This window comes from Vollenhovia emeryi, unplaced genomic scaffold (genome assembly GCF_000949405.1).
Source record: "Vollenhovia emeryi isolate VEMERY1.0 unplaced genomic scaffold, V.emery_V1.0 DF939205.1, whole genome shotgun sequence".
Taxonomy (NCBI): domain Eukaryota; kingdom Metazoa; phylum Arthropoda; class Insecta; order Hymenoptera; family Formicidae; genus Vollenhovia; species Vollenhovia emeryi.
The window spans coordinates 829176-842052 of NW_011967161.1; the positions used below are offsets into that span (position 1 = coordinate 829176).

The 12877-nt window shown below is 37.2% G+C and overlaps 2 protein-coding genes across 4 annotated transcripts in view; one reads left to right on the forward strand and one right to left on the reverse strand.

The window, feature by feature from the left end:
- Window positions 1-5990, reverse strand: LOC105561629 (eukaryotic translation initiation factor 2A). Its single transcript, XM_012011775.1, has 12 exons — window positions 5887-5990; window positions 5022-5285; window positions 4835-4934; window positions 4309-4484; window positions 3407-3495; window positions 3178-3328; window positions 2908-3078; window positions 2065-2239; window positions 1811-1980; window positions 1625-1720; window positions 1373-1548; window positions 1-1272 (listed from the first exon to the last, which is right to left on the reverse strand). Exons 1-12 carry the CDS (start codon window positions 5981-5983, stop codon window positions 1147-1149), a joined length of 1791 nt encoding a protein of 596 aa, XP_011867165.1. The 5' UTR covers window positions 5984-5990; the 3' UTR covers window positions 1-1146.
- Window positions 5991-6050: 60 nt separating this feature from the next.
- The window catches only part of LOC105561630 (somatostatin receptor type 2-like), a 75845-nt gene continuing 69018 nt past the window's right edge, over window positions 6051-12877 (forward strand). The window contains exon 1 of one of the 3 annotated variants that reach the window (XM_012011789.1): window positions 6051-6120. The gene's annotated coding sequence lies outside the window, so the exon portion shown is untranslated. The remainder of the gene's footprint in view (window positions 6121-12877) is intronic. The other 2 variants (XM_012011784.1, XM_012011780.1) reach the window with 2 other exon arrangements.

Genomic DNA, 12877 nt, shown 5'->3' on the forward strand with positions numbered 1-12877 from the left:
CAATTTCTTTAAGAATTTATTTCCATAAATCTCATGTCACTGTACAATAACATTCGTAATTACTATTCCCGTCTATATAGTAATGGGTTTTCTTATCGATACACAGTTCTTATTGTATTCTCCAAGTATAGTTCATTCTAAATAGATTTCGTCATTTTGGAAAAAATGTCCCAGTTTACTTATACTTAATTTATACTTAATAATACGTACAATTACACTAATTGTGCTTATGTCCATAGATGTTGAAAAATACAGGAGAAATTTGTATTCCAATATTGATATAATGCAAAAAGATTGCAATTTGAGTAAACATATCGCGCATAGAAAAGAACTGGCTTTACAGTATATAATAAAAATGAAAATATATATTGAAATAAACTTTAAGTATACAAAAGTTTCTGGTAGCCGACGTCTTTATCTGAACATTACATGTTTCGATTAAAAACGGCTACGTTATGTAATGCTTTTATTAATGCAAGAAGAACAAGGCATTTAAATGCAAACTCAACTACTGTAACATATTTGTTATGCGATACAAATCCTAGAATTAATTTTTCACAGAAAGAGATGAAAGAGAAAGAACAAATTGTGATAACAGTAGTACTGTTGGCAACGCACTATCACATCTTTTGCCAGAAAAGATATGATAAATTTTCAATATTTTTTAGTAGCGAACTTTCAGCTAATCAACAAGCAGATTTCATTAATTTGATAATAATTTGAATGTACACAATGGTTCAAGATTTTTGGTTAAGATTGGTAGTGCACACTGCAGCTATCTCCACTATTATCCCTCAATTTATATTAGTATAACAAAATCAGGAAGTACATAAGTAGTCCCCTAATAATACTGAATACAGTACTATTAGCAGAATTCTGTGTTGATTAAAATTAATATAACATCTTATTTATGCGTACGAACACAATTCTTGGATTCAGTATTCACTGATACCTGGACAAGAGAGATTCCGAGCTTGATCGTATCCAAAATCTCTCGCATGATCTCGCCGTTTTCTTTACGAGTTGCAGAGATGAACGATTTGATTTTCACACTTGTCTCTTGCAAACACTTTATTTCGAGAAAGTTATGTCACAGTTTTTTTTTCTGTTTATCAAGTTCATTCTGTTTGACACTTGAATGATCCATCATAAAGTAAGTTCTTCCAGTTCTTTTAGCAACTCATCCTCCTTTTTAATCTTGTCTAATTGATTGATTTCTAATTGTTTTCCCGCTTTTAATTGCTCTTTCAATTTAGAAATTTGATCTAATTTCTGTATGACAAAAATGAAATTGTTAATCCAATAATAATGTAAGAGATAGAAGAAGAAACGTTTTAAGAAAAACAATTAGGTACTTAAGTGATATACTCACGCTCGTTAGTTTCTTTATTTTTTTATTTTTTTCAGGATCATCAGTCAATTCCATTTTTATGCTTGTTGTACTTGTGACATGTTCATTGACAGTAGGATTATTAGACTCCAATTCTTTTTTAGCTTTTTTTGCTTCCCGATTTTTCTTCATTTTCAATGCAGCTTTTGATGGATTGGCTACAAATTCAATTAAATAAACAAATTATTAATAAGATATTTTTCCATATGCATTCACATACATATGTGTACTTACAGTCAGTTGACTTGGAAGGCGCTTCAAGGTCATCATGCAATTTAAAGGTAATATTTTGTCCTCTGGCACATGGTGGTCTATATGCTTCTTTTGGTGCTACAAATATACAAGTGTAATTGTCGCATCTGTTTTGAAATCACGTCTAGAAATATTTTATTTTTAAAAATCATGGAAATTGGCTATTACCTTGTGACTGGTTAAGATTAGTTACAATACCCTCAACTGCTTTATAACTAATGGGTTTCTGTGGGAAAATGTTTGAGGGAAAACTTTGCCACGTAACTTCCCAAAGTTCTTCTTGGTTATTCCATGGTCGTTGATATATTAGTGAGCCGGTATAATGCCAGATTTTAAATCTAATAATTTAACTCGCATATTAATTAATATAACAGATGAATCTTCAAACCTAGCTTACTTTCTTCTAATATATATTTATTTACCCATTAGTAATTCGTAATCTAGGTGCTGTAGTTGCAGTCATGAAATGTTCACCATCTGGCGACCATTGTAACAGTGTAGTATCTGGTGCATCAGTTTTGGCAATAAGTTTTCTATTAATAACGTCCCATAATTCAATGCCGCTCCTAAGATTGCCAAATCCAGCCAAGAGCAATAGTACACAGTAGTCAAGGAAATTAATGCATAACTGAATAACTTAGAGTTTTAGCAAATACTGTTATTTTCTATTATGAATACTATTCGTTAAAAACTATTGAATTATAGCTGATATTAGGTCTATGCACAAGTGTTTAAGGTTTTTTGATAAATTCAAATTCTTGTAAAAGTTTACAATATTTCTTATCCAAAGTATTTTCCATCACTTTCGACAATTTTCTACCAATGTTCTGGTAGCAAATAAATGTGTCGGTCGCTATATTTAAAGTGAAAAAGTCATCAACCTACTTTTTGTCAAAATAAAAATTATCACTCCAGAAGCGCCCATACCAATTTCACACATGCTTACTGACATAACTCCCTCACTACATGTGTGAGACAAATTTCTTTTGGGTTTTACTGCTCTCTTTTTATTTGCATACAGTGGACTTTGTCAGGATTCTTTTAAACAACGATGGCAAAACGACTAAAAGAACGAAAGTAAAAAAGTTTTCCCATATCGCGCCCGCAAAGTCGAATAAGTTATACAAATGCAACAAAAATAAAAAGCAAAATTTGCAGACAAATTCCTAAAATAAAATTTTTGACTCGCAAACTCGACTGTACAAACTTGTGCATAGACCTAATATAATTGTGTAGATTTATTAAATAAGATAATAAAAGGATATTATTGCCACGTGGATTGTAATATATACTGTTTCTATACAACATGCCGAACTCGAAGACAGCTTCGCATTTACAATTAAACAATGTTGTTTTAGATGGCATAAAGCCATACGTCACACAAAACTCTGTGTTTCTGGGAGACCATTCTACTGCATGTATAGGACCTTCTTTACCTAATTGGAAGAATTTCTGTTACAATATTGTTTTAGAATTAGTCTCACGTTCTAAACTTTCAATGCTAAGTAAAAACCAATGGTTTAGCTTGGACTTACTGAGCATAACCATAGTAGTCTCTCCTTTTGTATTGAGGTGATGCAATGTCTGTTTTCCATAATACGATGCACCAGTTTTATCAACTTCTGTATTAGTCATTAATAAGACGTTTGTTCCACATTGATTCCAATACATATCAACTTTGTCCGCCTAAAAAAGGCACGATAGTGGATAAAAATAAATAAAAAAACATTAGTATTTAATGATTAAGATATGTTCAAATTTTACTTGGAAAAAACTTTTGCTAGCAATCGCTTCTCCAATCTCAAACTTGGGATATTTAAATAATCTTCCGAAGGAAGGTTGACCAGAGTTTCCTAAAATTATATATCAGGAGACTATTTATTTAAAAGATATTTAATAGTTTCTATAACATGTATTAAACAATATATGTAAATTAAGTGTTAAAGAAGATTTGAAAAGTGTAAAATAAGTGATATTAAATGGAGAGTGTAGCTTCCTATTGTTCCTTTTTGTGCTTGGCGCGAGACACTACCGTGATATTTGATTAAATAATATATAATCAGAACAATTTTCGAATCGTTCCATTATTTTTATTATATTTATGTAAAATGCATATATACACGAGTAAAACTATGGAAAGTGTGGAGGATATGGCGGAAACGGAGGTCCGGAGGTATGGATGGATGAGTGAGGGAAGAATGAATGTGGAGAAGTATGATATTCTCTCTCTCTCTCTCTCTCTCGTGCGAGCGTTTAAAATATTTAAGGCTGAAATTTATGAACGGAGCGGAAGTCCGTTTTTGTTGACCCCGCAAGGGTCAATAAACAAACATTATTATTATTATTACACAAGTAAAACTGAAAAACATCTTATAAACTATAATGTGAAAGCAGCCAATGCAACTGTATTATTTCTAAATTACTTGAATCAACAGTTAAAACATTATTTTTTATATACTAACTAAATAAACATAAAGATTAGTTTAATTAATTTAAGAAAACGATTTTTCATATTTTTATCCATAGAATGCCACATTTTGTAATTTCATTATTACGTTGTATATACATCTCTAAGATGTAAAATAATCTCCATATTCCAATACTCATATTATAATTAATAATTCTTACAGTACACTTAATACAACACTAGAAACAGGCATAATTACCTGGCATGTAGCAGAGGATATGATAGGGAGCGTTACCAGGCGCTACGCTAAATTTTGCAATGTTGCCCTTGCATATTTTGTGTACATATCTATTCAGGTTGTTACTTTCGTACAATAGTACATTTCCCCCTTTTAGTACTCCATAGAATGCCTCGTCACTCGACCATTGTGGCTCCCTATTTTTTAAACAAAAATCATTTTCATGCATCACATACACATTTGACAACAGAAGCATCAATTACAATAATGAAGTTGATTTGTTTCATTCCTGCTTATCATCATTTTAATTAAAGCCAACGGCACACGATACTATTTTTCCCCACTGGATTGCTTACGAGAGCCAACCAGGACTTGGCTTCAAGTCACCTGATCTAAAACTCTGCATCCCGATTGGCTCTCGTAAGCAATCCAGTAGGAAAAATAGTACCGTGTGCCGTTGGCTTGAGCTGAAGATTTTAACATCAATCAGAAGAGCAACCGGGTTAATTAAGGAGCAGGTTGAGATAATCAGTGCGCTATACATTACCAATCTACCATCCTCTTCTGGATAATGTGCTGGACTAGTTCACCAGTTTCGGTCTTCCATATGTTGAAATTTTCCGATCCATGAGGCTCCTCTTTCGATACTGAAATTACGTCAACGTTTCCAATTGTGGACGCAACGAAACCGACACAATTCTTGCCCGTACCCCACAAAATTTTGCGTCACTCACCAAAGGACGGCTCCCAAGTCGCGAGGTAAGTGCTGTAACTGGAGAATTTCAGAGCGCAGACCTTAGGCCGTTGTATTTCCGTGACGATCTGCCATGTCTTGCACAGCACGACAGTAACCTTAGACGCGTTGGACCACGCAAAGTACTGGCCGTCCGGACTAAAGAGCATGGCCTTGCAGTTCTTGCCGTCATCTTTGGGAAATGTTTTGACTGACTCGTAGGACGGCGGGCCGTACGCCAGACTTATACCATTGGACCCTCTCACTGTAAAATACAGTAATATTTCTCTTGCACGTAACAACAACAATCGCGCGTCTAATTGTCTATTACATCAGACAATCTGTTAGATGTATGTACATCAGGTAGTGTCTAAGTATTCGCCTGGTAAATTGAACAAGTCGCAGCTAAACAAAAAAGGAAGAATCTCTGTCTCCGAGGGACGCACGACAATGTATACATTTTGACGTTTCTTTCTTCCCACCGTTATCGCTCCCGCAGACCTCGCCACGGCGGTGACGTTTGAGAGCGTACACACACACACGCGCACGTCAGCAGGTTAGAGGTTAGAATACCGAATCTCGTGGTAAATACGTCTCGCGGTACCGTTTCACGGCTCGTGTAATCTGCAACGACGATAAGCGTCGTACGCCGTTGCCGTCGCGAATAATCCCGAGCCGTCGGAGGCACGCACGTTCGAACACGTTCGCCGCGAGCACGGTGTTGCTGCAGCGAGCGACCCCCGGTCGGACGTTCGCCCATGCGGCGGCGCGCGTCCCTCGTTAGCGAGTTCCTCGTCGGGTGCCTCGCGATCTGGCGATCGACAGTCGCTCGCGTGTCCGCGCGAATGTCGAGAGAAAATGCTTACCAGCGACGCAGGGCACGGGCAGAGCCATTTTACCGTCAACATGTGGTGCCGCGCGGTCGGATCGGTGTGCTGGCAGGTGATTGAGTTTTTCGCGCATGCGCGGCAGTGATGGCGCTTGCGCAGCGGCGATGGCGCTTGCGCAGCGGTGGTACGGTATCAACGGCATCAACGTCAACCCGCGACACGAGCGATTCTTCGCGGAAGATCCTGTATGTTTCCGCCCGGCAGTCTTCTGTGAGTAAAATTGCACGGTACCGTTTGCCCGGCGACAGGATTGAATCTTGTCGTACGATTATCTGACGATATTCGCCGGAAAATTACTTAGTTCTAGCATTGCTCGCGCGAGATTGCTCCTAGCCCCGGCTTGTACCGGATATCATTACGGTTCTTTTTGTAGTACAAAGTATCGGCGCAATATTGAGAGGTAATTTATAAATGTAATGTTATCGGGGCTGGGAAAGTTACTGTATAAAAGTGTCTAGTTACAGTCGCAGCTTTTTTTCGCTAAAAATGTAACTGTAGTTACAGTTACGAGTCACCAATTCTGAAAAGTAACGTGTTAAAGTAATGCAGCGTTTACAATGCGAGTCGCAGAGTCGTAGTCGTAAGAATAATCGACTACGATTGGTCAATTCTTATGTGTCCAACGGAATTGACCAATCGCAGTCGATTATTTTTACGACTACGACTCTGCGATTCGCATTGTAGACTCCATAAAGCCTCCGCTACAATGATTCTCGGTTCTGTCTACAATGGTCGTACAGTTGTATCGATGGTCGCTTGAGCAGTCGCAAAGTAAGAATTGACCAATCGCAGTCGATTATTCTTACGACTACGACTTTAAGACTTCTATGTGGACGAGGCTTTACAGTTACGCGAAAAGTAACGAATCGTTACTTTACAGTTGCTTTCTTGCAATGAAAATTAAAATATCAAATCAGCAGTTGAATTATTCCCTTTGTAGAAAAAGAGACATTACTAGCGCGAGCGTCGTTAATATCGAACAGTTGAGGCAATTTTTCCACGATGCCGATTGGTTTTCTCGAAGCGCGGTGTGCTTCGCTTCTCTTTTAGATTCGTAGTAAATAAAGATTTGCAATTTAGAAATATACATGTTTGAAATATATATCGAGGTAAAATGTCTAATCTTAGTAATTAGAATTTAAGTAACAACGATTTTTGTTTCGAAACATAGTCTCGATTGAACAGAATTAATCGTTAATTTAATCAATACCAATAAGTCCGCAGAATAATACACAAAACGTAGTAACAGTCACGGAACAAAGTAACGTAAATTATTAAGTACGGAATTTTCCATTACGTAGGCGGGACAACGAATTCTCAACGTTTTTTTGTTGTTTTTCACTCGGCGCGGTATCGTACGACGTTACGCGGGCCAATGTTTACCTGAAGGTCGACGCGCTCTCATTCGCTCGCCGAACGCCGAGCCGGCAAGCAGTGGCGGGAGTCGCTCCGTGCGTGGTATTACTTTTGTGTTATCGTTTTCCAAGACTCGATCGCGATGAATGCAGGGATAAATCGCTATTGATTTGCACACCTTTATCAGTAACAAGTAACGTTCCTCGATTAATTATTAACTTTCTACAACTTGTAATGAGAAACGAATTGCATGTTGAGGCGACGGCTCTTTATCAACGCATATATTATAGATATTTCACGAGACTAACTCATCTAACCGTGGTACTTTGTCGCGGTTACATTTCGTTTACGCACCGCACTTTTAATTATCTATCGGTTTCGTGTAATCTGTTCGATTTTCTGGAAAAAAGAGAAATTTATGCGACTTCGGCATTCGCGCTGTAATTCGCTCTGTCCTTTTTAGCGACTCGTACGGGCGGAAAGTAAAGAAAGTCGCTTATCGCACGTTGTTACATTATGTAAATGTAATCGAAAATTATCTTGATTAACTGTTGCAATTAATAACACCTATTTATCGCTGGAAACTTCGCTCGCATAATTTATTTCGAGGATTAGACTGAATGACAAAGATTGTAAAATATCGTCTCGTTGCGGACTAATAACTACTTCTTTACCGCAGATTATGCTTCCGATGCTCGCGTTGCGTTTTATATCGTCAATTCAAAAGTGATTTATCCATTCTTCCGAATCAAAAATGCAAGTTGTTGGTTTGAGTAATTTGTATGACAGAAAGTCACGCGATATTTGTTACTCATATTTCGTGCGTTTCGCGGTATCTCACATCGCGTACGGGAGTGTCCGAAATTTCGCGCGATCGGTGATTATCGCGAGTGAGTGTTGTGTGAGTGCCACAAGGAAATCTCAGAGGAGGAGGTGGCCAAGGAGGCATCGGGCAACGACGGAGAAATGGTGAGGTAAGTGTCTTACCTTCTTATGTTATTTGCTACTTGTACAAAATAAAGCATCTGTTCTATGTTTTTACTTTATTTATTCAAATGATTCGGACGAAGATTCGAATAAGTGTTAGAGACAAAACCATACGTATAAAATTTTGTTAGTCTATATTTAAAAGGAAGACTTTTTGAGTGTTGTATAATTATTGAAATAAATACCTATTTTGCAAGATATAAAATATAAAAAATATGTAATAAAATAATTTCGATTTTACATAATTACTTTATAATAATCATATACATATTTGTATTTTTACAGTTTGACATATACAGTTGACGATGTACAACTCTGCTGTCGCGAATCGTATCAGTGAGTGATAAATTACTTTTTATTTTAAATTGACGTTGTGCATACAATTACTTCTTTGCATGTATACAAATTCCTAAAAATATACAATGTTCAACTACAAACAGTGCACTGACCAATATTTAACAATGTAATTAGAATAGTGGTCTAATATTAATACAATATTAAACCAATATTGCTAAATAGACACGTTAGTTACTATCCAACATTGGACTGACATTTAAAATACTAGATTTATATTATCTCCCAATATTGCGCCACTATATTGTGCTACTAGGGTGATGCCCAATAATTAATATTATGCAATATGATTCAATATTTATAGGATAAAGAAAATAAAAACTCACGTCGGGGGTATTAAATTTGGGAGAATTAAACATCCTTTTATTTTCATTTTTATTTTTTACTTGTTGCTTCTACCTTTATTTTTTATTTTTATTTGTGTGTAATACCAAATTCTTATAAATCAGCACAAATAAAATAAGACAGCTAATTGTGCAAACTTCAGTATTTTAAGATATAAAGAAATTTTGCTGCAAATATTTTATATATTATATTATCGCGATATCATTTTTGTTACACCATACATGATAATTTCGGTTTTCAAAGCCATGTCATTATATTCAGCAATATTGTCAGATATGTCGGATATACATTATTATTATTATATTACAATAACTAATAGAAGGATGTGTTATACAAAACTTCCTCCTATTGAATAATTAAACGAATTATTTTACAAATCAATATCAGGTATTTGCTATATTTTTTTAACTATTTAAATGTTCTCGTTAAAAATATGCAAAGATAAAAAAACACGTCATATGTAACAAAGAAATAGCGACAAAAGTAAGAGAGAACCATAGGTTCTTTCTCGTCACGTCCGCGCCGTTGATTTTGGATCACGCTAAGAACGGGGAAACCTGTATACTTCAATTTTCTCCAAGAGCTCCAATTCGGTGACAGGGCAATCCTCCACCGATTTATATATAAGTATATACCGACATGTACATACATACAGGGTGTTACAGCGGGTCAGTATGACGGGTTGCCTGATAGTGCAGGTATCGTGCGCGCCTGCGGGAATAGGCAACCCGTCATACTGATCTGTATGTTGCTGTAACACCCTGTACCATAGGCATAGTAAATATAGACTGAGCGTCCCGTTGAATAAGCTGAAGTTTGTGAAGAGAGAGAGAGGGGGGGGGAGAGAGAGAGAGAGAGAGAGAGATTTAAGAAGACTTTCCTTCTCTGTCTTACACCATCGTAAAAGAAAAGAATCGTGCCTGTGCCTCCTTTGTCTCGATGGTGAGACAGAGGAAAGAAAGTCTTCTTAAAACTCCTCTGTCGCTCTCTTCACAAGCTTCAGCTTATTCAATGAAATGCTCAGTCTATATTGACTATGTCTATGCCCTGTACGTTACTTCTGTAACCTTTTCCATGTCGGTAGCTAAGAACGCTCGAGAGGAAGCAAACAGAAGTAAAAGACTCGCTCGGTGTAGCGCAAGAACCTACGCTCGAGCGATTAATTTACTAGAATTCTTCGCATAAAATAGCGCGTTGTCATTCGGACGTTACGGTTCACGGGGATGACACTTCGCCGCGGGCGGACAAAGCGCGTTATGAATTATCGCGTCTTGTCCGCGTTACAAATATGCCGTCATGACCGTTTGCGCCGAGCGAGCGACACCTTGTTTTGGTCGCAGCTCTGTCATGAATAATTCAGGAATCAAAGGGATAAGAGATAAACGTCCCCGACACGATCGCAGGCCGGGGAGCTAGCGATCGCTAGCGGAGCGGGTTAAGCGTGGCGGGATTAGATCGGCGCGCACCCGAAGAGTGAATTATTCATAGTTAAACAATACATCAGCGGGATACACTGTATTAAATGTGCGATGCGCGCGTCACGAATTTTAAATTTTTCTTGTTCCCCGGGCGAATATACTTCTGCGTCCTCTGCGCTCAGCGAAATGGCGATGCCTGCTGAGACTGAACCGATGGAAAACTCCGGAATAAATATTTGAATGTGACTCCGTCTAGACCGTTCCAGTGTTAAAACGTTCAATTGACATTTGAAATTATCGGCGATTAGTTAGCCCGTATTCAGAACCGAAAGCGGATTTGAGGCACTTTTCGAGTAAATTGTTTACATTGTCACCGACTATCGCACCACAAATTGACGGGCGCTGATCATTACGCACGTTGCAATTAATAGCATTCATCCCTTCGATTCGTCCTCAATTAAAATCTCTTCACGTATTATTTACGCGAATACCCGTAAAATATTTGACGAAAATCTTTTTACCTAGGTTTGCTTTTGTACGTTTTTATGCAAATTTGCTGTAAAAATCACGCTTTTCGTGAAACAAACGTAGCGACTCGTTGTAGTAAATTTCATTTGTTGAAAATACAATAGTAATAGAGGAACCCAAGTAGAACAAGTCAATCACGAAAACGTCAATGTGACGTTAAAATCGTGCATTTTAAGTCATAAAATGATCGACATTACAGAATTACATGATCAGTCATATATTATGTTTATTTTATATTACTTCAATTTATTTTTAACGTATGATATTTAATTAACTTTGCTTTGTAAAACAAGATCACTTTTGCAACATTTTGATGTCTCAACGATGTCACAAATAGGTGCTCTCGGTGGGCTATTTTGATGCATAAAAAATTATTAAAAAATGATGTCGTCTTGATGTTTCCATGACTAATATGTTCTACTTGGAAAAGTCCTCTAGTATGACATAGCAGGTTTTCAACATCAAAATTCCATCACAAATCTTGTTTCGCAACGATTACACAATTTAACCATAAATTTTCCGCTAAACGGATTTCACTCCGAGGGCAATAAATTCGCGATGACACCAATAGATGATGCCAATAATTTAACAAAAACTCCGCTGTCCCATATTAGGATCCTATCTCATAGTAGGGGACTTTCCTCTAATAATACGTGCGTCGCACAATCACTGTCGTACAATACTTTGAAATTATATAGCGGAGGTTAGAAACACATCTAAAGGGTCAAGGTTGTAATAATTTTTAAGTTAAGAGCAATTAAAGTTAGTCAATATCGCGCCTTGACGTGTAAATTTCATGCTCGCGACTGTGTTTGACGACCCCGATCTCTGTCATCAGTTATCGAGTTTCACAGCTCAAGCGATATTGATTTTTACTGTCCAACTGGTTTTGCTTTGGGCTTTTCGCATGCAAAATGTGCGAAATACTACAGCGTCAGCCGATTTTGACAAGTTATTTACAAGTTGATCGTGGAAAATATTATTAAATATGCAAACTAGTTTACTCTTGTATTACATAACGTCACAAGGAGAGAGTTCCTTTCATTTGTTTCAAAACGGGCGCAGCGTCAGTGTTACGTAACTATTTTTAACATTTTCATCTCTCGCGATTTATCAGATTTTAGCAAAACTGCTAATTTGTTTCTTTCCGTGGGAACGGATTATTATTTATTCAATGTAAAAAGCGGTAAAAGACTAATAGATTAAAAAAATTAAGTTCTTAATGAGTTGCGACAGAAAGCAACTTGGAGCGATTTGGAAGAATTTCTCGGGGTAATTATTCATTTTGTGGAAAACTTTTCACTTTGACTTCACTAAAGAAATTTTACGAGTTTTTTCATTTTTATAATAAGGAGTCTGCTTTCTAGAATATTAAGTTGGCTGCCCTCTGTAGAACTACACGAAATTTACTCCGAGGCATTATTTCTCTTTCGTCGTCAGCAAACAGTCTTCAACCTCGCTATGCTAAGATTACGGCACAACATGTGTACACATTGTTCGTATAATTGCATCTGTACACCTGTTTTCACTAAAGAAATCCCACGGTCGATAATTTGGGGAAAAGGAAAGCGCGGCGAAGATCGAGAATCGTGTTCAACTTGGGAAAAGAGGGTCTTCCGATTTGCTGTTTACAACGGTTACTCTTCCTTGTCGGGTAGTCGTCTTATTGCATAAATTTTCGCACGGTGATAAATTGCTTGGCTAAAAGTTTCAGCGTCTACCCAAGTCGCATAAATCTGAGGTGGCTTTCGTTTTAAAAAAAACAAGGGCGGGAGAGAACTCTCTCGAACAAGACGCTAGAAAAATATCGACAACAAACCGGACGACACGGAATGAGCTATTCGCAGTAGCGAGTATTGATTTAAAAGCTATTGACAATCCCGAATACACCGCTCGTGGGTATCCCATCTGCGATATCCGTGTGAACTTTTCCGCCCTTCCACGTACAATGTGCATACAATCCAATTTTGCCGTCAGAA